Genomic DNA, 24,295 nt, shown 5'->3' with positions numbered 1-24,295 from the left:
GTTTGTTCTTATTTATAAAGAGAGATCAGAAAGTATTTAAATATCATGACTTTAATACCTAATTAAGCTGGTACTGGGAATCATGGTTTTGATTCTTGTGTTTTATTTTTACACCTGAGTTCATTTCAGTTAATTTTTCTCTGTGTAAAATGGAAGTTTCTGTTTGTTATAATAATGACCACAAGTAGCATTTATTGAACTTTCTGTATACAATGCTATGCAATGAAAGTTGCTGGAAAATTAGGTACCTCCAAATAGAAGGTAATATGCTACTTTAATGATAAAATATTTTATTTACCAAAGCTTTCTTGTTGATTTGAATATGCAACTTTGTGGAGGTATAGATTGAAAAGTTAGGTGGTTACTTATCTTTCTTTATTAATGTAATTATATAATCATATATAAAATTATATATTTTATAAGCCATTGTATTAATTTAGAATGTTAGTTTCCACTTTCATAAAACAATTTTACTCAGACTGTTTACATATATTTTGACATCTAGTTCTCATCATTAATAAAATCACTTTTGAGTCACTTAACACATCATCTTTATCTCCATGCTAGCATATAATACTTCTAATCCACATATAATGTTTTCACTAGAGATCTTTTCTAAGAGGCCAGTCCCTGCTCTGATAACATTAGGACATTTCCTGTATCCCTTCTATCCACAACTTAATAATTGAGTATCGTTCTCTTTAAGATGGAGAGTGATTTTTGGAAGTCTTGCTTGCAAAGACTTTCACCATCCAGTGTGTGTAACTTTCAGGACACAGTCCCAGGGTGGGGGAGGGGGCGATGGTGTGGGAATCACAGAAAAAGCCTTTACCTTTGTAAAAGTGTTTTAACCCTCTTTTTAAGCAATTCTTAAAAAAAAAAAAAAAAAAAAAACTAGCATTGATGGAGGTCATTTGAGATTATCATATCTTTTCCAAATAGCACTTTTGTTTTTCAAAGCAAAGAAGAGAAAGCTTTGAGAGACTTAGTAAGGTGCTGAATATTAATATATGGATTCCTTGCCTTTGAAGGATATTTTTGGGGGTTAAAAAAAAATCTTGCTTTTTATTTAGAAAAACTCAGTATTAGAGAAATAGTAACCATAGTGTTTACCCACCAGAAAGTTATATTTACTAGTAGTCAAAGAAAACATGAGACAACATGAAACAAACACTAAAAAAGCACAAACTTGACAGAGATTTTAAAATCCCCTTTCCTTAATCTGTGGGCTTCCCTGGTAGCTCAGCTGGTAAAGAATCTACCTGCAGTGCAGGAGACTCTAGTGTGATTCCTGGGTCAGGAAGATTTGCTGGAGAAGGGATAGGCCATCCGCTCCAGTATTCTTAGGCTTCCCTGGTGGCTCAGATGGTGAAGAATCCCCTGGGTTCAATCCCTGGGTTGGGAAAATCTCCTGGAGAAGGGAACAGCTACACACTCCAGTATTCTTGCTTAGAGAATTCCATGGACAGAGGAGCCTGGCAGGCTACAGTCCGGTGGGTCGCAGAGAGTCAGACACGACTGAGTGGCTTTCACTTCACTTTACTTTCTCGATCTAGTGCTCAGATGGTCTTCACAACTTGACGATGGCATATTTGTCTCATTCCATTTACCTGGAGTGATCATCTTCTTTTCTTCACATGGTCAGATTTTGTTCATTCTTTAGGAAAAATACAAAAGTTTCTTGCAAAGCCACTTGTTCATACCACAGACATAGCAGTTTGTCATATCATATTTTTACCATGTGTGATTGTGCCCACATGCCCTACTGGACTGTAAGCATTTTGAAGGTGAGAACTATCTCCAGCTAACTTTGTAACCCAGGCCCTGATTACAGAATTGAGGTCTTATGGGAGTTCAGTAAGTTCAGGTTAAACTGAACATCACAGCCGTATTTTAGCATCAGCTGAAAGATAAGCTATAAGAAAGAACTGAATTCCAAACTGCATTTTTGTGTAATCTCTACACATTCACTACAATTCTACCACTTTGAGCACATACCAAAATAGAATTCATGGGTGTGCAGAGTATTGCATGTTTACCAATCTGCTGGGCGCCTTATTTGATAAAAGCACAATGCAGAGAGCGGGGCCAACAGGAAGCTTTTGTACTGGGCTTTAAGGGCGGCTTTGGCAGAAAGAGTGGGAGCAAATGAGATGAAACCTTTCCAGGGACGAGACTCCACCTCTTTGGACTTACTTGAGGGTGAAATGGTAACAAAATGGTCCATCGGATAATTTTTGGAGGTGTTAGAAAACTTGTTCCAACAACAGCAGAGCCATTCCACAGATGATGTTACAGACGGGCCGTGTATCTTGTGCAACACCGATGGTGAAAGCCACAAAAATACAGAATGAGAACCAGAAGTTCAGCTAAGCCTTCCAAAGAATGACACTGTTGCCAGAGGGAGGAGATGTTTTCCATTTCTGTAAGCCAAGGGGCAAGACCAAAGCAATTGCTACAATGGCTGGCTTGTGATGGAAATTCTAAAAGCACAAATGACCATTAACGGAAAGAATAGCCACAAACATGAAACCTAGCTTCCATTATTTTATAACTTCTAGTTCAAGGGTTTTTTTTCAAGTGATTTAGCCAAGTTCAAAGTGAGTAGCTGTGACTGCAGCCAGAATTGAGTTACTTTCAATTAACAGAACTGAAACTATGCAAGGACTTGATTAGGTGCTGGTTGGACACTGCGCCCAGCTTTGCTGAGACGTGTGGGGTGGTAAAGATCCCATTGGGAAACGAATCCATCCTCTATTCTATTGTCCTCTGGGTGGAATGAAAGGATTCAGATTTGGAAATAAAATACTTAGTGGGAGGAAGGGTCATTTGCTTAAAGGAGTAAGGCTGTGTTGCCCCTGCAGTTTTAGGAAGTCAACCTTAGGATTCTTGTTGTATTTTATTACTTGATTGTACTTTTTCATTTTTATTTTGAGACCAGGGCTGTATCTGGAAAAAGAAGTTTTTAAATCAGTATTGAAAATACAAACAAAAGTAATGGATTTGGGAAAAATCAGCACAGAAATGTACAGGAAATCCAGAAACTGTGTTGGTTCTGGGAGCCTGTGGGTGGGGAGCCAAGGATGGAGGAAAACCAAGAGGCTTTTGTGTCGTGGAAGCTGAAGGAAGAGACTAGGATAGAAGGCAACAGTAATAAGCAAGGAGGGATGCTCCCAAGGGTCCAGAAAGGTCAGCTCCCATGGGACCCCCTCTGCTTCGTGCCCGCTGGTATGTCAGTGTCTCTTCAAATGTGGTCCAGGATTGGATTCAGTTCTCCTGCTAACTTGGCGTTGGACTATATTACCTGGTTTGTGTGTTCTAGTGTTGCAGGCTGAGGTTGAATAGGTTTGTTGTTAGCCACGTCGTAGTGTTAGATGATATTAAACACTTGTGGTCTCCAGGTCATTTTTACACGATTGGCAGTGACTTCATAGCCAAACATAGGATATTTCTAGTAAGTTATACTGGACTATTTTGCCTCAGAATTCCATCTCACGGTGATTCCTCTAAATCCTCTGGTCTTTAGAGTATTATTTATTTGCATGTAGACTCATTGGCCTGTGACTTCTTAAAAAATAATTGATAAAATATCAGAAAGACGCTACCTGTTTCAAGTATTCTAAAATGATAGGTTTCTTGGGTTAAAACGCTTCTGTTATTGAACACTTTTGGGAAAGCACCATTCAAACGAAGTTGGTAATAATAATAGCTCGTATTTGTCAAATGCATTACTTATTAGATAATTCTTGAAGCAACTGTGTGATGTGGAAAATATCATGATCTCATTTGACAGGTGAGGAAACTAAGACAAAGGCAAGTTGTCCACAGTCACACAGATTATATTACCAGAGCCAGGCTTTCCACCAGGCACTGTGGCTCCATGCCAAAGCCCCAAGCCGTGACACCACACACACTCCGCGTGTGTTCTATTTCATAATTATCACTTGGGAGTTTCCATGGAACTCCCAAGTTGACCCCTTCAGTGACCCTGTCACCAAGAGAAATTCATGCTATTTAGCATGACCTTTGCATAGGGAAAACTAGTCAATCTAATCACACTAGGACCACAGCCTTGTCTAACTCAATGAAACTAAGCCATGCCCGCGGGGCAACCCAAGACGGGCGGGTCATGGTGGAGAGGTCTGACAGAATGTGGTCCACTGGAGAAGGGAATGGCAAGCCACTTCAGTATTCTTGCCTTGAGAACCCCATGAACAGTATAAAAAGGCAAAATGATAGGATACTGAAGGAGGAACTCTCCAGGTCAGTAGGTGCCCAATATGCTACTGGAGATCAGTAGAGAAATAACTCCAGAAAGAATGAAGGGATGGAGCCAAAGCAAAAACAATACCCAGCTGTGGATGTAACTGGTGATAGAAGCAAGGCCTGATGCTGTAAAGAGCAATATTGCATAGGAACCTGGAATGTCAGGTCCATGAATCAAGGCAAATTGGAAGTGGTCAAACAAGAGATGGCAAGAGTGAACATTGACATTCTAGGAATCAGTGAACTAAAATGGACTGGAATGGGTGAATTTAACTCAGATGACCATTATATCTACTACTGCGGGCAGGAATCCCTCAGAAGAAATGGAGTAGCCATCATGGTCAACAAAAGAGTCCGAAATGCAGTACTTGGATGCAATCTCAAAAACAACACAATGATCTCTGTTCGTTTCCAAGGCAAACCATTCAATATCACAGTAATCCAAGTCTATGCCCCAACCAGTAATGCTGAAGAAGCTGAAGTTGAACGGTTCTATGAAGACCTACAAGACCTTTTAGAACTAACACCCAAAAAAGATGTCCTTTTCATTATAGGGGACTGGAATGCAAAAGTAGGAAGTCAAGAAACACCTGGAGTAACATGCAAATTTGGCCTTGGAATGAGGAATGAAGCAGGGCAAAGACTAATAGAGTTTTGCCAAGAGAACGCACTGGTCATAGCAAACACCCTCTTCCAACAACACAAGAGAAGACTCTACACATGGACATCACCAGATGGTCAACACCGAAATCAGATTGATTATATTCTTTGCAGCCAAAGATAGAGAAGCTCTATACAGTCAGCAAAAACAAGACCGGGAGCTGACTGTGGCTCAGATCATGAACTCCTTATTGCCAAATTCAGACTTAAATTGAAGAAAGTAGGGAAAACCGCTAGACCATTCAGGTATGACCTAAATCAAATCCCTTATGATTATACAGTGGAAGTGAGAAATAGATTTAAGGGACTAGATCTGATAGATAGAGTGAACTATAGAATGAGGTTCGTGACATTGTACAGGAGACAGGGATCAAGACTATGCCCATGGAAAAGAAATGCAAAAAAGCAAAATGGCTGTCTGGGGAGGCCTTACAAATAGCTCTGAAAAGAAGAGAGGCAAAAAGCAAAGGAGAAAAGGAAAGATATAAGCATCTGAGTGCAGAGTTCCAAAGAATAGCAAGAAGAGATAAGAAAGCCTTCTTCAGCAATCAGTGGAAAGAAATAGAGGAAAAGAACAGAATGGGAAAGACCAGAGATCTCTTCAAGAAAATTAGAGATAGCAAGGGAGCATTTCATGCAAAGATGGGCTCAATAAAGGACAGAAATGGTATGGACCTAACAGAAGCAGAAGATATTAAGAAGAGGTGGCAAGAATACATAGAAGAACTGTACAAAAAAGATCTTCACAACCCAGATAATCACGATGGTGTGATCACTCATGTAGAGCCAGACATCCTGGAATGTGAAGTCAAGTGGGCCTTAGAAAGCATCACTACGAACAAAGCTAGTGGAGGTGATGGAATTCCAGTAGAACTATTTCAAATCCTGAAAGATGATGCTGTGAAAGTGCTGCACTCAATATGCCAGCAAATTTGGAAAACTCAGCAGTGGCCACAGGACTGGAAAAGCTCAGTTTTCATTCCAATCCCAAAGAAAGGCAATGCCAAAGAATGCTCAAACTACCACACAATTGCACTCACTCATCTCACATGCTAGTAAAGTAATGCTCAAAATTCAGCAGTACGTGAACCGTGAACTTCTGATGTTCAAGCTGGTTTTAGAAAAGGCAGAGGAACCAGAGATCAAATTGCCAGCATCCACTGGATCATGGAAAAAGCAAGAGTGTTCCAGAAGAACATCTATTTCTGCTTTATTGACTATGCCAAAGCCTTTGACTGTGTAGATCACAATAAACTGTGGAAAAGTCTGAGAGAAATGGGAATACCAGACCACCTGACCTGCCTCTTGAGAAATCTGTATGCAGGTCAGGAAGCAACAGTTAGAACCGGACATGGAACAACAGACTGGTTCCAAATAGGAAAAGGAGTACGTCAAGGCTGTATATTGTCACCCTGCTTTTTAACTTCTATGCAGAGTACATCATGAGAAATGCTGGGCTGGAAGAAACACAAGCTGGAATCAAGATTGGCAGGAGAAATATCAATAACCTCAGATATGCAAATGACACCACTGTTAAGGCAGAAAGTGAAGAGGAACTACAAAGCCTCTTGATGAAAGTGAAAGAGGAGAGTGAACAAGTTGGCTTAAAGCTCAACATTCAGAAAACGAAGATCATGGCATCCGGTCCCATCACTTTATGGAAAATAGATAGGGAAACAGTGGAAACAGTGTCAGACTTTATTTTTGGGGGCTCCAAAATCACTGCAGATGGTGACTGCAGGCATGAAATTAAAAGATGCTTACTCCTTGGAAGAAAAGTTATGACCAACCTAGACAGTATATTGAAAAGCAGAGACATTACTTTGCCGACTAACGTCCGTCTAATCAAGGCTATCATTTTTCCAGTGGTTATGTATGGATGCGAGAGTTGGACTGTGAAGAAAGCTGAGCACTGAAGAACTGATGCGTTTGAACTGTGGTGTTGGAGAAGACTTTTGAGAGTCCCTTGGACTGTAAGGAGATCCAACCAATCCATTCTGAAGGAGATTAGCCCTGGGATTTCTTTGGAAGGAATGATGCTAAAGCTGAAACTCCAGTACTTTGGCCACCTCATGTGAAGAGTTGACTCATTGAAAAAATTCTGATGCTGGGAGGGATTGGGGGCAGAAGGAGAAGGGGACGACAGAGGATGAGATGGCTGGATGGCATCACTGACTCGGTGGCCATGAGTCTGAGTGAACTCCGGGAGTTGTTGATGGACAGGGAGGCCTGACGTGCTGCGATTCCTGGGGTCACAGATAGTCGGACACGACTGAGCACCTGAATTGAACTTGCATAGGGAAACAGTGATCATTTATTATATTTTTGCTTCATACTGACAACTTATGTTCAGGGTCCAATGTAGAATTTTTCCCCCAAATTACCATCCATCTTACTCCTCTGTGAGATTCCAGAATAAATCTTTCCCACATTTTGGAAGTTAAGACATTTTCTCTTCAGACCTCTGGCATCTGCCTATGTTCCCTCTTCTGCCTTATACTCTTGGTTGTAGATACACACTCAAACTGACCCATGGGGAAAAGACCAGTGTTTGTGAAATGGCTCTTACCCTAGGAAAGTGAGAAAGAAGCCTCATGACACACGGGATCAACTGAAAAGCTGGGAGAGGGCCGGGACTAAGAAGGCTCAGGAGTGACTCCCTTCTTTTTTCTAACTTTCTTGTTTCTTAGTGTGAACATAGACTCTGGCCTCATTTTTCATCTCAAAAACTTCCTCTGAGTTTCTGCAGTTTCACAGATTTATCTTAAAAAAGGGCACCCCAGCCATGACACTGCAAGGCCGTGGGCCTCAGGTGCCTACAAACAGCTTGACTTTCCCTTGGTGACAGGTTACATCTGTCACCAGGTGCTCATCTCTTTGAGTCTGACAACAAGGCAAGGATCTAGCTGTCAATGGATAAATGCTCCTCTGTTCAGTATGACCAGCTCTGACCAGGGGCGGGAAGGTCTAGCCCTCTGGCCTGAGTTGCTCATAGTTCACATCTGTGGAAAGAGGCAAGACCTTTCAGCAGGGACATACATGGATTCTGCCGGTGTGCTAAAGTCTTTTGTTCTCTTTTTTGGCTGTGTTCTCTTTTTGCGGCTTGTGTGATCTTAGTTCCTCAACTAAGTGTTGAACCTGGGCTGTCAAGAGTGAAAGTGTGGAGTCCTAGCCACTGGACCACCAGGGGGTTCCCCTGAAGTGTGGTTTGAATTGCCTATGAAGTGAGCAAGATTACACAATTTGTTCTGTAGTGACCATACCTCCCAGGACTATACGGTGTAATGCACTTAAGCATGGGAAAATTCTTTTAAAGGCACTGACAGTCTTATTCTCTAAATTGGATTTCCTGTTTCTTCTCCCAGTTTCAAAATCATAGAGGTGTCTTTCTACTTCACCTTCATCATGTTACACTGTCTTCTCTAAGCATTGGTCCAACTCACATTTCATCTTTCTTTTGCCCCAATCATAGCTTAAAAAAAGTAGACATTTCTTTCTAACTGCGCCATATCCCAAAGTTTAGCTAATTTGTGTGTGTGCTCGTGGGATGGTCAGAAAGCTACCATGTAGGTCCATGGGTTTTTTTCTTAGACTGAGTTCTTCAGAGGGTTTCCCTTTTCTTACCTACCCCAACCCCCAAATTATTCCTGACTTTGTGGACAGTTTAATTTTTTTTTAAGAGTATGTCTTTTTTCTTGAATTTCCTTTTTCTATTGAATTTCTTTGTTCTTTCATTAATTTTTTAGTTAAATTTTTTTTTTTGGTCCATGTGCTCATATCTCCTTTCAGAATCTCTCTCCCTAAAGCCTCATGCCCATGACTGACATGTCATCACAGGCTCGGAGGAAATGGATCAATCACTCTCTCGTAATGGCTTGTTCATTTCTACAGTCACAGCCACGTCTCTGCTGGTCAGGATTAGTTCAGGAGAGCACATCGCTTCACTCAGCACTCTCTGACAGAGTACAGAATATAAAGAATTCAGCAAACAGCATGCTTTTTTTTTAAGAACAAGACACCCGTGAGATGTCCACGTAGACATCTGACCTCTGCCATTCCTGGTGTCTTTTTGCTCCACTAGTGTTGATATCTTTCCTTTAAAAGAAAAAAGCAAAAAACTTCTGCTGAGGAAGAAGGTGATGTAGAGGATAAAGCCCCCATAACTGCCTACTAAATCTGGCTTCATTCCAGAATCATTTAGGTAACTTGTTTAAAAATATATTCATAGACCCTAGACCCCATCCCAGCCCCATTCTGTCAAAATCCCCAGGGATCCCAACAGAGCAAACCCTCCATTAGCCTCAGTTTAGCAGCTGGGGCCACTGTCTGCAGCCCACTTCCATCACGACAGCACGTCTCATCCTCACTTCAAAACTCTCTCCTGTGAAGTTGTAAGGATTATAATAGGTGTCTTCTTAGCATACACCTTCAAGGGCTGTTCCATGTTTCTTTTTCATAAGGGCTTTCTTTTCCATTGCTACAGCCAAAGCTGTACAAAATCAAGCATACATTATATGCTTTGATTCACTAAGGCTTACTGATGCTATTATATTTATCTCAGTACATTAAAATGTCAGATTCACTTTGCAGTGTGTGAATTCTGACTCTAAACTTCCTCCCCACCTTCTTTATTTGACACCTTTGCCACTATCATCTTCCATATATCATTTCAACATTCTTTCTAATGCCTTCCGTTTCCCCTTATGTCCATTTCAAGTCCTCTCAATTATGTCAGTGACTTCTGACAAATGTATTTCTCTGTAGCCTTTATAAGATTCACTTCATCCCTTGCCAAATCCTCTTTCTAATGTCATCTTCCCCAGATATTTATATCATTGCATTTTGCACTTCCATGTCCTCCTTTCAGCAACAAAACAGTGCACTGCTAATGAAAAGCATCCTTGAGAACATCACTGAAGTCCATCAGTCTTCCAGTCTTACGCTCATGTTGTCCAAGTTTGCAGCCTGAGCAGTATTTTCCGTAACTACATCTCTGCAGCATCAGGCCCACAGGCCTGATTAAGAAATACCGTGGGCTCTCCAGGTGGCTCAGAGGTAAAGAATCTGCCTGTCAACGCAGGAGACACAGGAGACATGGGTTCAATCCTTGGGTCAGGAAGATCCTCTGGAAATGGCAACTTGCTCCAGTATTGTTGCCTGGGAAATTCCATGGACAGAGGAGCCTGGTGGGCTATAGTCCATGGGGTCACGAAGAGTTGGAGACGACTGAGCAACTGAGCACAGGAAAGAATACTAGCTGTTTTATGGAGAACTCAGAAATGCTCAGATGCTTAGTACAATACAAGTTTACTTCTCAGTCATGTTGGAGACCAATTCAGGTGTTCCTCCACCTTCAGTATAGTGGCTCAGGAATGCAGACAAAGGGGAACTGCATTTGGGGAAATCACATAGCTCTCTCTGCCACACACGTTGACAGATGTCTTACAAATAAAGAGACCAGTGTTCTCATAAATTTGAGAAATGCTGAATCAAACACAATGCAACAGGATCTGTTTTGTTCTGTTTTTGCTGTAGTACTTCCTCAGGCTTTTACCATCCTAACTAGGCATTGCTCATTTATTTATCCACACATTCAATCACTTAAATATATTTTAGACACATAGGCTGTGGAAATACAACTGTTTTAGTATCAGTTTTCCTTGTTTTAATGGAGGAGACAGATGTTAATCAATTTATTATTGTTACTGTTGTTGTTTAGTCGCTAAGTTGTGTCCACCTCTTTGAGACCCCATGGACTATTGCCCACCAGGCTCTTCTGTCATGGGATTCTCCAGGCAAAATATACTGAAGTGGGTTACCCTGTTCTCCTTCAGAGGATCTTCCCAATCCAGGGATAGAACCCATGTCTCTTGCATTGGCAGGCAGATTCTTTACTGCTAAACCAGCAGGGAAGCCCTTAGTCAGTTTGCAACAGTATACCAATTTAGTCACAAGTTGTGTTAAATGCTATCAGGAATATTATCCAGGGTTCCTGAGGAAGAGTAACTGGACAAAGTGTTGCAGAGCTGGAGGTTTCAGTAAAGGAAGCTGTGGTTGAGGAACTGTCAAGGCAAATGGGACTTCCCTGGTGGCTCAGATGGTAAAGTGTCTATTTCGCTTCAGCTGTGTCCAACTCTTTGTGACCCCAGGGCCTGTAGTCCGCCAGACTCCTCTGTCCATGGGATTTCCCAGGCAAGAATGCCGGACTGGGTTGTCATTTCCTTCTGCAAGGGATTTTCCTGACTTAAGGATCAAATGCACGTCTCTTATATCTCCTGCATTGACAGGTGGGTTCTTTACCACTAGCACCACCTAGGAAGTCCAGTTAGGTATAAAGAAATTCCTAAATAGAGAGCATTTAATTCTTTAGGGGCTGAGATATAATTAATGGTTCATCTCTCAAGACATTTAATTGTCTTCTTGTTTTCTGTCTATAGCCTGCTTCCATAATGCATTTGACAGTTCTCACAAAGGATAAATGGGAAAGCCAACATTTTGGTCCACTTATTTCACTCCAAGCTCTATTAAGAAATATAATGAAGAAATACCAATTCCATTGACTAACAGGAGTTTTGGGTGTTAGCACTGTAACTTAAAAAATTATTTTTGTTACTCTCTGTTATCACAGAGAATAAGGATTTTGCTGTTTTTTTTTTTTTTTATTTAACAATTCTTATTTTAAAAACTAATTGCCAATGAAGGAAACAAGAGCAATTCTTGAGTTGTTGATGCCTTTCAAAATGTTGAATTACTTCTCTATGCCTCAATTTCCAGAGCTCTAAAACGGAGATAACAATAGTATCTGCATAATAGGGCTACTGGAATTTTAAAGTAGGTAATACATGGGGCTTCCCTGGTGGTCCAGTGGATGAGAATCTGCCTGCTGATGCAGGGAACACAGGTTCGATCCCTTGTCCTGGAAAATCCTACATGCCTCAGAGCAACTAAAGCCGATCTGCCACAACTACTGAGCGTGTGTACCTACAACCCATGCTCCACAACAAGAGCCACCACAATGAGACCCCTGAGCACCATAACTAGGGAGTATCCCCTCTTACCACAACTAGAGAAGCCTGCGAGCAGCAGCAAAGATCAGCACAGCCACAAATAAATAAATTTTAAAAATCATATGGCCTTAGACAATTACCACTTCTCAATACTCTCACTTAGTAAGCTTGGAAACTTAACTGCTGCTGCTGCTAAGTCGCGTCAGTCGTGTCCAACTCTGTGTGACCCCATAGACGGCTCCCCTGTCCCTGGGATTCTCCAGGCAAGAACACTGGAGTGGGTTGCCATTTCCTTCTCCAATGCATGAAACTGAAAAGTGAAAATGAAGTTGCTCAGTCGTGTCCGACTCCTAGTGACCCTATGGACTGCAGCCCACCAGGCTCCTCCGTCCATGGGATTTTCCAGGCAAGAGTACTGGAGTGGGTTAAGAGTTAAAAAAAATTTTTTTTTAAATGAAGTTTGGCTCAGTGGGTAAAGAAGCTGCCTGCAATGGGTGCAATTCCTGGGTTGGGAAGATTCCCTGGAGGAGGGCATGGTAACCCACTCCAGTATTCTTGTCTGGAGAATCCCATGGACAGAGGAGTCTGGAGGGCTACAGTCCATAGCTGCAAAGAGTCAGACATGACTGAAGTGACTGAGCACACAAAAAATTAGATAATACATGGAAAGGGCTTAGAATGATACTCAGCACAGGGTAAGTGCTAATAAATATTATTTATTATTTTTTAACATAAACACAATTTTATGGATAATTTGTTGTTCTAAAACATTTTGCAGCAAATGAAAAGCTACAGTTTCCAAAACAGCCATCCCAATGTGACTAGCTTAGACTGGCTCTGTGTTGAAAGCAGGGCTTCCCTTCTCTGGCCTCTCAGATTTCCTCCCAAAGCCACAGGGATTGGGTGTTATTTGAATCTAAGAGTGGTGTAGTTAGAATCCCATTTGCTGGCCAAAGAAAAGCAGAGAAGTGGAGGAGATGCGATGTGGTAGCCGCAGTGGGCCTGCACTGACTCTGTTATCATGGCACCTCCTTAAACACTTCCTGGGCAGATGAGTCATGCTTCCTGGAACTGTCTGTTAGAGGAAGTTTGCTTCTAGGATGGCTGGCATGTTGCTTAGAATTCAGAGATAAGCTGTTTCAATTCTAAGGACAACCGCTATTCAAAACCGCACATAAAAAGTGAAAACAGTGTGCCAAATGATTCAGTTGAGGCCTCTCTAGCATTGGACAGAGCAGGATCTGGATTCAAAGGAGTTTAGAATGAAGCATATCTGCCAAATACTTGGTAGTGTCATTAATTATAACAAGAAGCATTTTAGAAGACTTTGAAGACTCCACAGTTGCCCAAGTAAAATGTGACTTTTTAAATTACAAAATTTAAAAGGAGAGATGTTTATTTCAGTATGACCAAAATCCCTTTCCTTAAAAAATGCTGATCATTTCTCACCATCCCTCACAGTGAAGAATTTTCACGTAGTTGCATTAATTTGTTGCCGTTAATGAGGCAAACACACTAGACTTCAAAAGAGAGCCTTTGCTCTCAGATTCAAAAGAAATTGTGTTTTCCCTCTCAATAGCCTCTCAAACATGAAGGACAGGATCAGGATAAATAATAATCAGCCCTACCAATAATTTCCACACTACCTGGAAGCCAGTGAAAATTCCATTAGATGCTCAAAACTTGAAAGTGCTCTTTGCACACTTCCTTTCCCGGTGGTCCTCAGCTCACTTTGCTCCTCAGACCACAGGCATTAAGTGTATGCATGTAAGGCCCCTTCTACCATCCAACAGGCACAGGGCATGAAGGAGAAGGTGTCGATCAGAAGGCTGAATCCAAAAGTTAGGAGTTACTGTGAATTTCGATTAATTACACTGTTTGACTACTTTTTACAATGGGAACAATTTCCACCTGCAACATTTCAGAATTTTGTCAAAAATGACATATTTTTTAAAAATTATTTATTTGTGGCTGTGCTGGGTCTCTGTTGCTGAAAGCAGGCTCTCTGTTTGTGGCCAGGAGGGGCTACTTGCCATTACAGTCTGTGGGCTTCTCATTGCGGTGGCTTCAGTTGTAGAGCACCGGCTCTAGGTGCACAGGCTCAGTAGTTGCAGCGTATGGGCTTAGTTGCTCCAGTGCATGTGGGGTCATCCCAAGCCAGGGATCAAGTGTCCCCTGCATTGGCAGGTGGATTCTTAACTATTGTGCTACTGTGCTATGCTTAGTTGCTCAGTCATGTCTGACTCTTTGTGACCCCATGGACTTAGACCACCTGGCTCCTCTGTCCATGGGATTCTCCAGGCCAGAATACTGGGATGGGTTGCCTTTCCCTTCTCCAGGGGATCTTCCCAACCCAGGGATCAAATCCAGGTCTCCCACATTGCAGGTGAATTCTTTGCCATCTGAGTCACCAGGGAAACCCAAGAATACTGGAGTGGGTAGCCTATCCCCTCTCCAGGAGATCTTCCCTACCCAGGAATAGAGCCAGAGTCTCCTGCATTGCAGGCAGATTCTTTACCAGCTAAGCTACCTGGGAAGCCCCTTTGCTATTGTACCACCAGTTCAGTTTAGTTCAGTTCAGTCACTCAATCATGTCTGACTCTTTGCGACCCCATGAATTGCAGCATGCCAGGCCTCGTTGTCCATCACCAGCTCCCAGAGTTCACTCAAACTCACATCCATTGAGTCAGTGATGCCATCCAGCCATCTCATCCACTGTTGTCCCCTTTTCCTCCTGCCCCCAATCCCTCCCAGCATCAAAGTCTTTTCCAATGAGTCAACTCTTCACATGAGGTGGCCAAAGTACTGGAGTTTCAGCTTTAGCATCAGTCCTTCCAAAGAAATCCCAGGGCTGATCTTCAGAATGGACTGGTTGGATCTCCTTGCAGTCCAAGGGACTCTCAAGAGTCTTCTCCAACACCACAGTTCAAACGCATCAATTCTTCGGTGCTCTGCCTTCTTCACAGTCCAACTCTCACATCCATACATGACCACAGGAAAAACCATAGCCTTGACTAGACGGAGCTTAGTCGGCAAAGTAATGTCTCTGCTTTTGAATATGCTATCTAGTTTGGTCATAACTTTTCTTCCAAGGAGTAAGCATCTTTTAATTTCATAGCTGCAGTCACCATCTGCAATGATTTTGGAGCCCAGGAAAATAAAGTCTGCCACTGTTTCCACTGTTTCCCCATCTATTTCCCATGAAGTGATGACCAGGCAAGTCCAAAAGTGACATCTTTACCCTTCAGTTCTTACACGGACTTATTTATTGAACAAGATTTCTTACTTATTGAACAAGCTTTCTTTTCTCACCCTCCCTCAATTGGAAAAGAGTGTGTGGCTGTGCTCTGGGTCCTTCCAGCTCCAGCATCTATGGTTTCATGTTGCACTATAGTTATTTCCCTGTTTCTGAGTCACTCTGTAGCAGATGGTGAGGCTCTTAGGAGGCAGAATAATTTTTTTTAATGTTGAATGCTTCACAATAGTATAGTTGGCAGAGGAAAGGCTGTGGTTCGTGGAACTAAATGTTCATTGTACACACTAGGGAAAACATGCTTGACTTTCAAAGCATTTCGCTTCCCACTATGGAGGGAATTAGGTGCTTATTGGTCCATCAGTGACTATCCAAATTTATGTTAGTAAGAGCTCTTTAGTCCCTGGACAACTGAAAGGATGCTTTTTAAAAATACCGAATTAGTCTAATTAATAATAAAAGCCTAGTTATGATTTTAAAAAGGAAGCATTAGAGACAAAATATGGTTTTAAATTAATGCTGAAGATTACCTTATATAATAACATTTTAATGGGCTAATTTTCAGGAATAATCTTGAGATACATGAAAAAGATTATGGAGACAGACAGTACAGTATTTTTAGTAGACCAGCTGGGTATCTGAGAACCTAAAAGGGTATGAAATTCTGAGCCTGTAAAAATATTACCAATACATATCTACCTTGCTATGTCAATAGAGTCCTAGAGATAATACCTTAAAAAATAAACTTATCTGATCACATAGCAATACAGTCATTGCAGACAATGTGGAAAATATAGAAAAACCTAGATAAAAATAACACAATTATATCACTACTGATAATATTTGATGACATTTACTTACTAAAGTCCCTCACTATTTTATTTTAACATTCAAAGAGGATCATTTTGTACATACTATTCTCTTTTCTTGCATTTTTAAAACTTTTTATTTTCTATTGGAATCCAGCTGATTAACAACATTGTGATAGTTTCAGGTGGACAGCAAAGGGACTCAGCCATACATATACATGTATCCATTCTCCCCCCAACCCCCCTCCCATCCAGGCTGCCCCATAACGTTGACTAGAGTGCCCTTTGCAATGCAGTGGGTTATCCATTTTAAATACAGCAGTGTGTACATGTTGATCCCAAACTCCCTAATTATCCCTTCCCCCATTCTTCTCCCCTCCATCATAAGTTCTGTACTATTATTCTTGCTGTTAAGTCGCTTCAGTTGTATCTGACTCTGTGCGACCCCATAGATGGCAGCCCACCAGGCTCCTCTGTCCCTGGGATTCTCCAGGCAGGAATACTGGAGTGGGTTGCCATTTCCTTCTCCACTTCTTTAATGAGTTTTTAAACATGTAACAGTAGCTTGCGAATGTTTCTCCTTGTTATTTATTACACCACATCATTTGCAACATCGAATGTTTCATCATCACAATTTAACTACCCATTCTCCTTGAGAGACACTTAGAATCTTTGCAAATGTCCACTATTATAAACAGTGCTGAGATAAAATGTCTTTGTAGTTAAACTTTTGCATACATCCATGATTAAACAAATATTAATAAAACAAGCAAACAAACCAACCCAAATCAGCCTTGGTGGCATCTAAAATAAGTAATATGTAGAAAGCAGAAATAAATATCCATGCACTATTAAGAGAGGACAGCAACTAGCCACCACATGGAAGCTGACTGTATGGTCTGTATTGGAGTCCAGCCTTTAATTCAGAGTGACACAAAATAATTCCAAATGTGGGCTTTCAACGGGTTTCTTGGTCTCATGCAAAGCTCAGGGTTGTGAGTCATTGTTTAATTTTAGACGGGTACCTCATGCTTCCTGCCCCACCCTGCAGCACATGGCAATGGCTTTTCCTGTGCCTGGTGGGAAGCGGGGAGTAGGGGGTGGGCAAGATGTGCCTCTGTACCTACCGCACTGTGCCCACCCTTGTGTCCCACGCTGGAACCTTCACCCCCCATCTCCTCACCCCCTGGGGTGTCACAGAGCCAGCGGTGCTCTGCTTCTGCATGCTTATTTAAACGTTTGTCTAATTTATCTTCCAAGATCGGATTGCATTTTTACCACAGCTCCTCCAACACCCCTCCCTGCCCAGGCTCTTGTCATCCACAGTGGGGGCCTTTTACCCTCCTAGACGAATCTTGCTTGGCAGTTTCTTCTGTTCTTACAAGAACATCTCAAAGCCTTTCAGATTTAAAGTAAACTCTGAAAGTTCCAAGCCAGGAGATTTGCGTGTGAACTTGGGCAACAGTGTTCTCAGTAACTGTTCTAACAAAGCAGGTCCCATAGTTCCTGGTACAGTTGATTTTGGGGTGGGGAAAATCTGAAGAGGTGCTCCAAGAATTCGTCAGTTCCTGGTCCTCTCAGAAGCTCCAGTGGCCAAGCAGCCGGAGCTGCAGGCTGGCCAGATGGAAAGTGGGGTGGAGGCTGCAACAGGAAAAAACACATGTATTTTGCTATCCAGTGGTTGCTCCCTGATCTGTCACCAGGGCAGCCTTGACAGATTTCCCAATGTCCTCTTCACCACCAGATCTGTGATGATCCACTACCTTCCTCCACCCACACACTCCCCCACTATAGGATCTGCACTGAGCTCTGCACCCCACATGGCAGTGATGGCCTCAGTCTCCACACAAAACCAGGTTGTCATAGCAACACCCTGCTGGCCATGGCCTTCCATCTCCTCCCAAGTGATTTGTTGATTTCTTGCTTCCCTGTCTGGTCTGCCAGGGATGATTTCTGAGAAATATTTTACATGAGTCAGTTCAAGTTCTTTTTAGCCATCATATTATTTTCTGTCAAAGTTATTTCCGGTAGAGTTTCTTTAGAAGCAATGTTGGTTCCCTTTGCCACTGACCAAGAGTTAGAATAACATTTGAGTCCATATGCCAGGACTCACACCCAACCTATTACATGTTTTTTTTTGGTATGCTAACCACAACAGCCCTATGAGACAAGTACCATTAAGAGGCTAAGTTTGCAAAGAACTCTTAGCTTATGGAGGTTAAGTAATTTTCACAAGTTTATGTTCTAAGTGAATATTAAGAGCTAGACTTTGAATCTAGAGCCCAACACTGGCCTTATTCAGTTCAGTTCAGTCTCTCAGTCATGTCCGACTCTGCAACTCCATGGACTGCAACACTCCAGGCTTCCCTGTGTATTCTGACCACCTCTTAATACCTTCTGCTTCTTCTAGGTGCATACCATTTCTGTCCTTTGTTGTGTACTCTAACGTGTTCCTACAGTACAGTCACTGTCCTGCTCTCAACTGAAATATAATCTTCTACTAGTGACCTTGACTTTCAAGAGCCACGCTATGGACTCATTGAATGTAATTCTCAGAAATTTAACGATCTTCTTTACATTGATCAGAAGTTTTCTTCTCTAAAAATATTAGGAACTCTATACTATACCTAGAATTCTCCCTCACAGCAGATGAATTATTTTAGCTACATGCTAAACTCTAAAGGATCAAGTTCTTTTGGAGTTTTTAAAGATTTGTAATAGGAAATGGGCCAAATTTTTTTCCAGAAATGTTTGCATATTTTAACGATATCTTCCCCAAAAAGCTCTTGATTTAATTTATGTGAGTTATATTTAATTATTCTTAAAATTAATCCTCCACTATAAACATTATTTTCTTCCAGAAAAATTTCAAGTAAATAAGAAAAACAGTACTTAGAAAAGTATGAACTAGCTGCCAATCAATAATAGAGAGGGCTTTCCTGGTGGCTCAGTGGTAAAGAATCCGCCTGCAATGCAGGAGACCTGGGTTTGATCCCTGGGTTGGGAAGATCCCCTGAAGAAGGGAATGGCTACCCACTCCAGTATTCTTGCCTGGAGAATCCCATGGACAGAGCAGCCTGACCGGCTACAGTCCATGGGGTCATAAAGAGTCGAACATGACTGAGCAACTAACACTTCACTTCACTTCTATAATAGAAAGGGCTGAGTTTTAGGTGTTATTCACTGTTCTAAAATGAGTTTAGAATAGAAGTCTGTCTATACATCCCAAGCTGAGATAGGAGTTAGTTATAATTTCATTCATTAGGATCACAAATTTTCAAAATCATCAAAGAATTTAGCAACCAAGCAGTGCTTGAAAACTACATTTCTGTTCTGAGCATCTTGCAGTTCATAAGGTTGATTCACACTGAGGAAGCAGGTGGCACTAGCTGACATTCCTCCAGACTTGAGTTCCAGTGATTCATAAAGTACCTACAGAAACCTTAATCTTACAAAAATCTCACTCTGTCAGTGGTGAGTCTTTGGTTTTCTGTCTTCCATTTGTATGCATGGGTCTATACTATTTTGGAGTCCACAGATCATTTTATGTTGCAACCATAGTCTGAAATCTCTAATGGTCTCATCAGTCATGCAAGCACCAAATTATCAAACCCACGCAAAGGAAGTAGATAGAAGTTGGTAAATGTGGCTTAGGCAAGAGATTTCCTTCCTCTTTGAGTGTCTTAAGAGTGGTTGAGGTATTTCAGGATGATGTGGAGGGTGGAAGATCTAAAACACAAAAATCCTAAATGAATCTTCTCAAGAGAACACCTGATAAGATTCTACACAAGAGGTTTTGTACATACAGGGATCCACATGTGAAGATACATTAAATGGCAACTTGAAAACATGAGCAACATTTTAAGTATTAAAAAAAAAAAAATCCAAATCTTTAAACACAGTAGTACAAATTTGATCTTCATATTCAAAGTAAGAATGTCAATCTTTCACTTCTTAATTTCTATGATTTTTCTTTCTATGGATGCAAGTCCAACCTGAAATACTGTTCAGAAGGAGTAAATCTTGAAGCTTTCTAAAAGCAGGGGAGCTGGTACCCTTCTCGGGACCCAGCCGCATGCTGGCCAATAACCCCAATGAGTCACAGCTGGAATGTCCTGTGGTTAAGATTCTGCTCTGAAAACAAAATCAGGAGCAGCAGGCACCAACTGGTTTCCATGGTAACCGGTATTTGTGTACTTTGAGAAATGACTGTTCCTTTTTGTGTGGTAAATTTACGCGGGAATGAATTGTTGAGGTGACGTTAGCCATCTGTGTGAGGGTAAATAAAAAGTCCCTGATTTAATTAAGTGTAAACCTTAGAAAGATGTAAAATTAGGGATATGGGATTTTTTTTCTAGAGATTTTGTTCTACACTGATTAATTTATTTGACCTTATATTTAAGCATTTCCATCAATGTCTATTTGATGCTTATTTTGATGTATCAGTCTCTCCCCTCCAAAGGCAAAAAGAAACTAATTGTTATTCATCACTGTTCCTCTCAAACCCCCTCCCTTTGCCCTCACCCCCCTATTCCATTCACAATGTGTTATTTAAGAACCACTGGGATTCAGGGGCTCTCCTTCAATGGAGTAATCCCATCCGGAAGGAAGAAAAAAAAATCCCCTTCAAGTCATGTGAAAATGTCACGTTTCTTAACCTTGCCGAGCTGGGAGGCAAAAACCCTACACTGATTCTGACCTTGAAGAATCTCAAATATGGTTCCTAACAATGTCACTACCTAGTATTTCAGAAGATCCATGAAGTTCAGGGCGACTGTGCTCCTAGAGAAATCTTACCTCATTTTGTTGGATAAAGATGAAGTAATTAAAGTTTTGGTCCCTGCACTAAAACCCAAAGTTCAAAATGAGCCTTTTGGAGTGGGGAACAGTGGAGTGTTTTCTGGCTTATTATGCCTCAGCTTGGAAACAGTATGTTTACTTTTGTATTAATTAGTTTTGAATTGGAATTCATACACTAGGTTTAATAAAAGAACTCTGTGGCTGAAATAAATACTCTACAGTGAAGCAGTAGTTTAGGAGTAAACAGATTGCAACACAGACTCCTCCCCTACCTCCACCTCCTGCAGTGGATGGTAGGGTCCAGATGGGAGGTGAAGGGCTGTTTTTGTTACCTCTTCTTTTTATTCTTTCTCTCATTTCTACCCCCTCTTTGTGATTTCTGTCAATCGTCTACAACCTTAGAAACTTGATCATAAATACACATATTCAAAGGAGCAGTATTTAAAAAATTAAAAGGAAGATGAAGGGCTAAGACTGTAAAATAAACCCCATCTTTATCATTTGTATAAAATACTTAGGTTTAGTACCTAAGGGGAGTGAGTGAGTGAGTGCAGTTGTAGGGGAAGTGGTTGCAATTCTTCACTGAAGCTATATCGGGAATCTACCCTGGACAAAGCCCTATGCTGGACTTTGAGGGGATTTGAAAGGTGGTCTGGGGTCTAAGGAAACTTGAAATCAGTGGGGGAGAAAGGCACACATCTCTGTCACCAGAATGTGACCATTTCCACAAAGAACCACAAGTGAAAAACTTAGGGATTTGAAAGGAAAGCTCATTTATGACTGTCTACAGGGATTATGGAAGGCTCTGTAGAGGGGATTTATAGAATTTGATTATGAAGTTTTCTATGCTCAGGTCAATATGTTTCAAAAGGTATTTTCTATCATAACATTTCAGCTAATAAAAATAATTTTGTCAGTTTGGAATTTGTTGAATCCTGATGATACATTTACATACAAATACATACACATACACTCACATATGCATGCACATATGTGTACTCTCCAAGGGAAGAATAAAGGAAGCCTGTGATCAGACATTTTCCATTTTATTATAATAGGCAGCACATCCCAAGGGTAAGTGGAACAAAGTGTTTAATGTTGACACTAGGGGATGAAAAGAAAATACAATGTTCTGAGTCCTAAGGAAGCAAATCTTTCTGCATTATCATTATTTTTTCTTATTGAAGAAAGAGAGATGGCAGAAAGATTTTTTTTTATTAGTTTGGAGATGTATCTAATGAAATTAAGCAGATAAAGTGTACACAACGGGGTATATAAATACCTCAGTGGGAAAATGGGCAAAGACCTCAGCAGAAAAGTTCCAAAAGAAGAAAAAGAAATGCACAAGAAACATGAAAAAAGTTCCAATCCCAAAGTAACAAATTCAGATGACTACAAACAGAAAACAAATTTGCACTATTAGCCCCAGTTTTAATAATAATTATAGTCAAAATTGCCAAAGTTGCACTGCAAGAAATATTTCCATAAACTTCTGGTGGGAGAATAAATTTGTCTAAAATTTCTGGTAAGAAATTTAATAATACGTATCTAGAGCCATGGAAGATTCTATTCTTTTGATTCACCCCCTTATGCTTCCTAGAAGAACTTTAAACTATCAAACAAAGATTTATATTTATTTGCCCTCAAATTGGAAATATCTTAAGTGAACAATTGGAGAAGAAAATGGCAACCCACTCCAGTATTCTTGCCGGGGAAATCCCATGGGCAGAGGAGCCTGGTAGGCTGAAGTCCATGGGCTTGCAAAGAGCTGGACATGACTGAGCAAGGAGCGCTAACTAACTAGTGAACACAGCAGAATTGTAATGTAAATACAGCATATTGCAGTATGTTATGCCACTCTTAAAAATGGTTACATAGCCTACTTAGTGACAACCTTAGTGAAAAACGGGGAACACAATTAAATGTGTAGCCCAAATTGATACACACATATTCACACATTTCCTTGCACATAGATGTACATGTATATATACAAACAAATGAAAAAAAATGGTAAGAGAAGCTTCTGGTATGAACAAAATATTAACAATGGTTTGCTTTCAGTGGGATTAATTTTTGTATTTTCCTTTCAGAGTTTTCTAAACTGTGTGATTGTTTTTAGTTAGTATTTATTTTTAAAACTTACAGTTGCAATACTGTTATTCGTCTAGCTTCTCTTATGTGTGATTCATATGTGAACCCATCTCATCCAGGTCAGCATTCCCGTCTTCTGTGCCTGGATTATACCTTGGAGGGACCTCTCTCTGCATATAATTATCTATTTTTAATTCCTGGACTCAGCCCACCTCAGTAGATTTACCCTTAACTTTTGAACCAAGAAACAGCTTTAGCTGCATGCATGGACCTTGCTCTTCATGCTGGTGTTTTCTCTGATTTCAGCTCTATGATGGCCCACAGCGGATGGGGCGCTTCTGTGGAACAGACATTCCACCTTCAGGGAGCACCACAGGCCCCAAGTTTCATGTGCTGTTTTATACGGATGGAGTTGGTCACCACGAGAAAGGATTTCAGATGCAGTGGTTCATCCAAGGTAAGCTGCGCCACCCCTCCCCCGACCCCCTGCTGATCTCAGTCATATTTGGTAGTTGCTCTTTGACCAAGAATCATTCCCTTTTCAATTCCACGTTTGAAAACAATTCCGTCCACCGAAAGAGGAACACTAATGGTGCCAGGCTTTAGAAAGTTTACTCAGACATTGATGGCTCTAGGAGAATGGAATCCTCTTGGGGTTCAGATAGCAAGTGAAGTCCAAGTGGACAGGATTTGGGTATCTGCTTTAGGAGGTGCAGCAGTAAGTCACTTACGAGAAGGAGGGAGCATCAGGAAGTTTCAAGGGGTGAAGACCTGAAGCTGGTTGTGGCAAGCAGACCACAGGGTGCGATGGAGTCTCTCAGGAGAGTGCAACAAAATGAGATTTAAGACTCACCTTGACATTGACCAGAGAAGGAGTGACAGGGAAAGAAAGGAAGGAGTAAGTCAGAGAGAGAAGGAGGGTGAGGGGGAAGATTGGGCTGTGAGGGGACTGAGCAGAAAGCCTGAGCCACTGATGCACTAAGCCAAGGGCAGGCCACGCACTCGACGGGGGCACCTGAGAGCCTCCTGCAAGCTGGCGGTTCTGCAAGCTGGCAGGCATCATCACTCCTGTGAAGAAGCAAATTTGTTTGAGACACAAGTTCTGAAACTTCTAGACTAGCTTTATGTGACCCAGTGAAGAGGGAGAGGGCCCCAGGGCAGTGCTTCTCAGAACGTGGTCCCCAAAGGCAGTGTCTTGTAGAATCTGTAAGAAATGCAGACTCTTGGGCCCCATCCCGGAGATGCCAAATAACAGACTATGAGGGAAACCCAATAGTCTGTGTCTTAACTAGTGTCCCTGGTGAGTACATTGGAGAATCACTGTCCCAGAGTGACCCAGACCTGAAAATGTAGTCCATGTGAATATTTCATGAGCAGTTCTCAGCCAAGGGCACAGGGCTCTCTCCTAT

General features: G+C 41.4%; 1 protein-coding gene across 1 annotated transcript in view; it reads left to right on the top strand.

Moving 5' to 3' along the window:
• CUBN (cubilin) overlaps positions 1 to 24,295 on the top strand; it is a 265,197-nt gene that overhangs the window by 78,683 nt on the left and 162,219 nt on the right. Inside the window, exon 28 of the mRNA XM_052651051.1 lies at positions 23,193 to 23,343. Coding sequence (XP_052507011.1) covers positions 23,193 to 23,343 — 151 coding nt within the window. The remainder of the gene's footprint in view (positions 1 to 23,192; positions 23,344 to 24,295) is intronic.

Source organism: Budorcas taxicolor, chromosome 13 (assembly GCF_023091745.1).
Source record: "Budorcas taxicolor isolate Tak-1 chromosome 13, Takin1.1, whole genome shotgun sequence".
In the NCBI taxonomy this organism is placed as follows: Eukaryota; Metazoa; Chordata; class Mammalia; order Artiodactyla; family Bovidae; genus Budorcas; species Budorcas taxicolor.
This window is presented reverse-complemented; position numbering and strand designations above follow the sequence as displayed.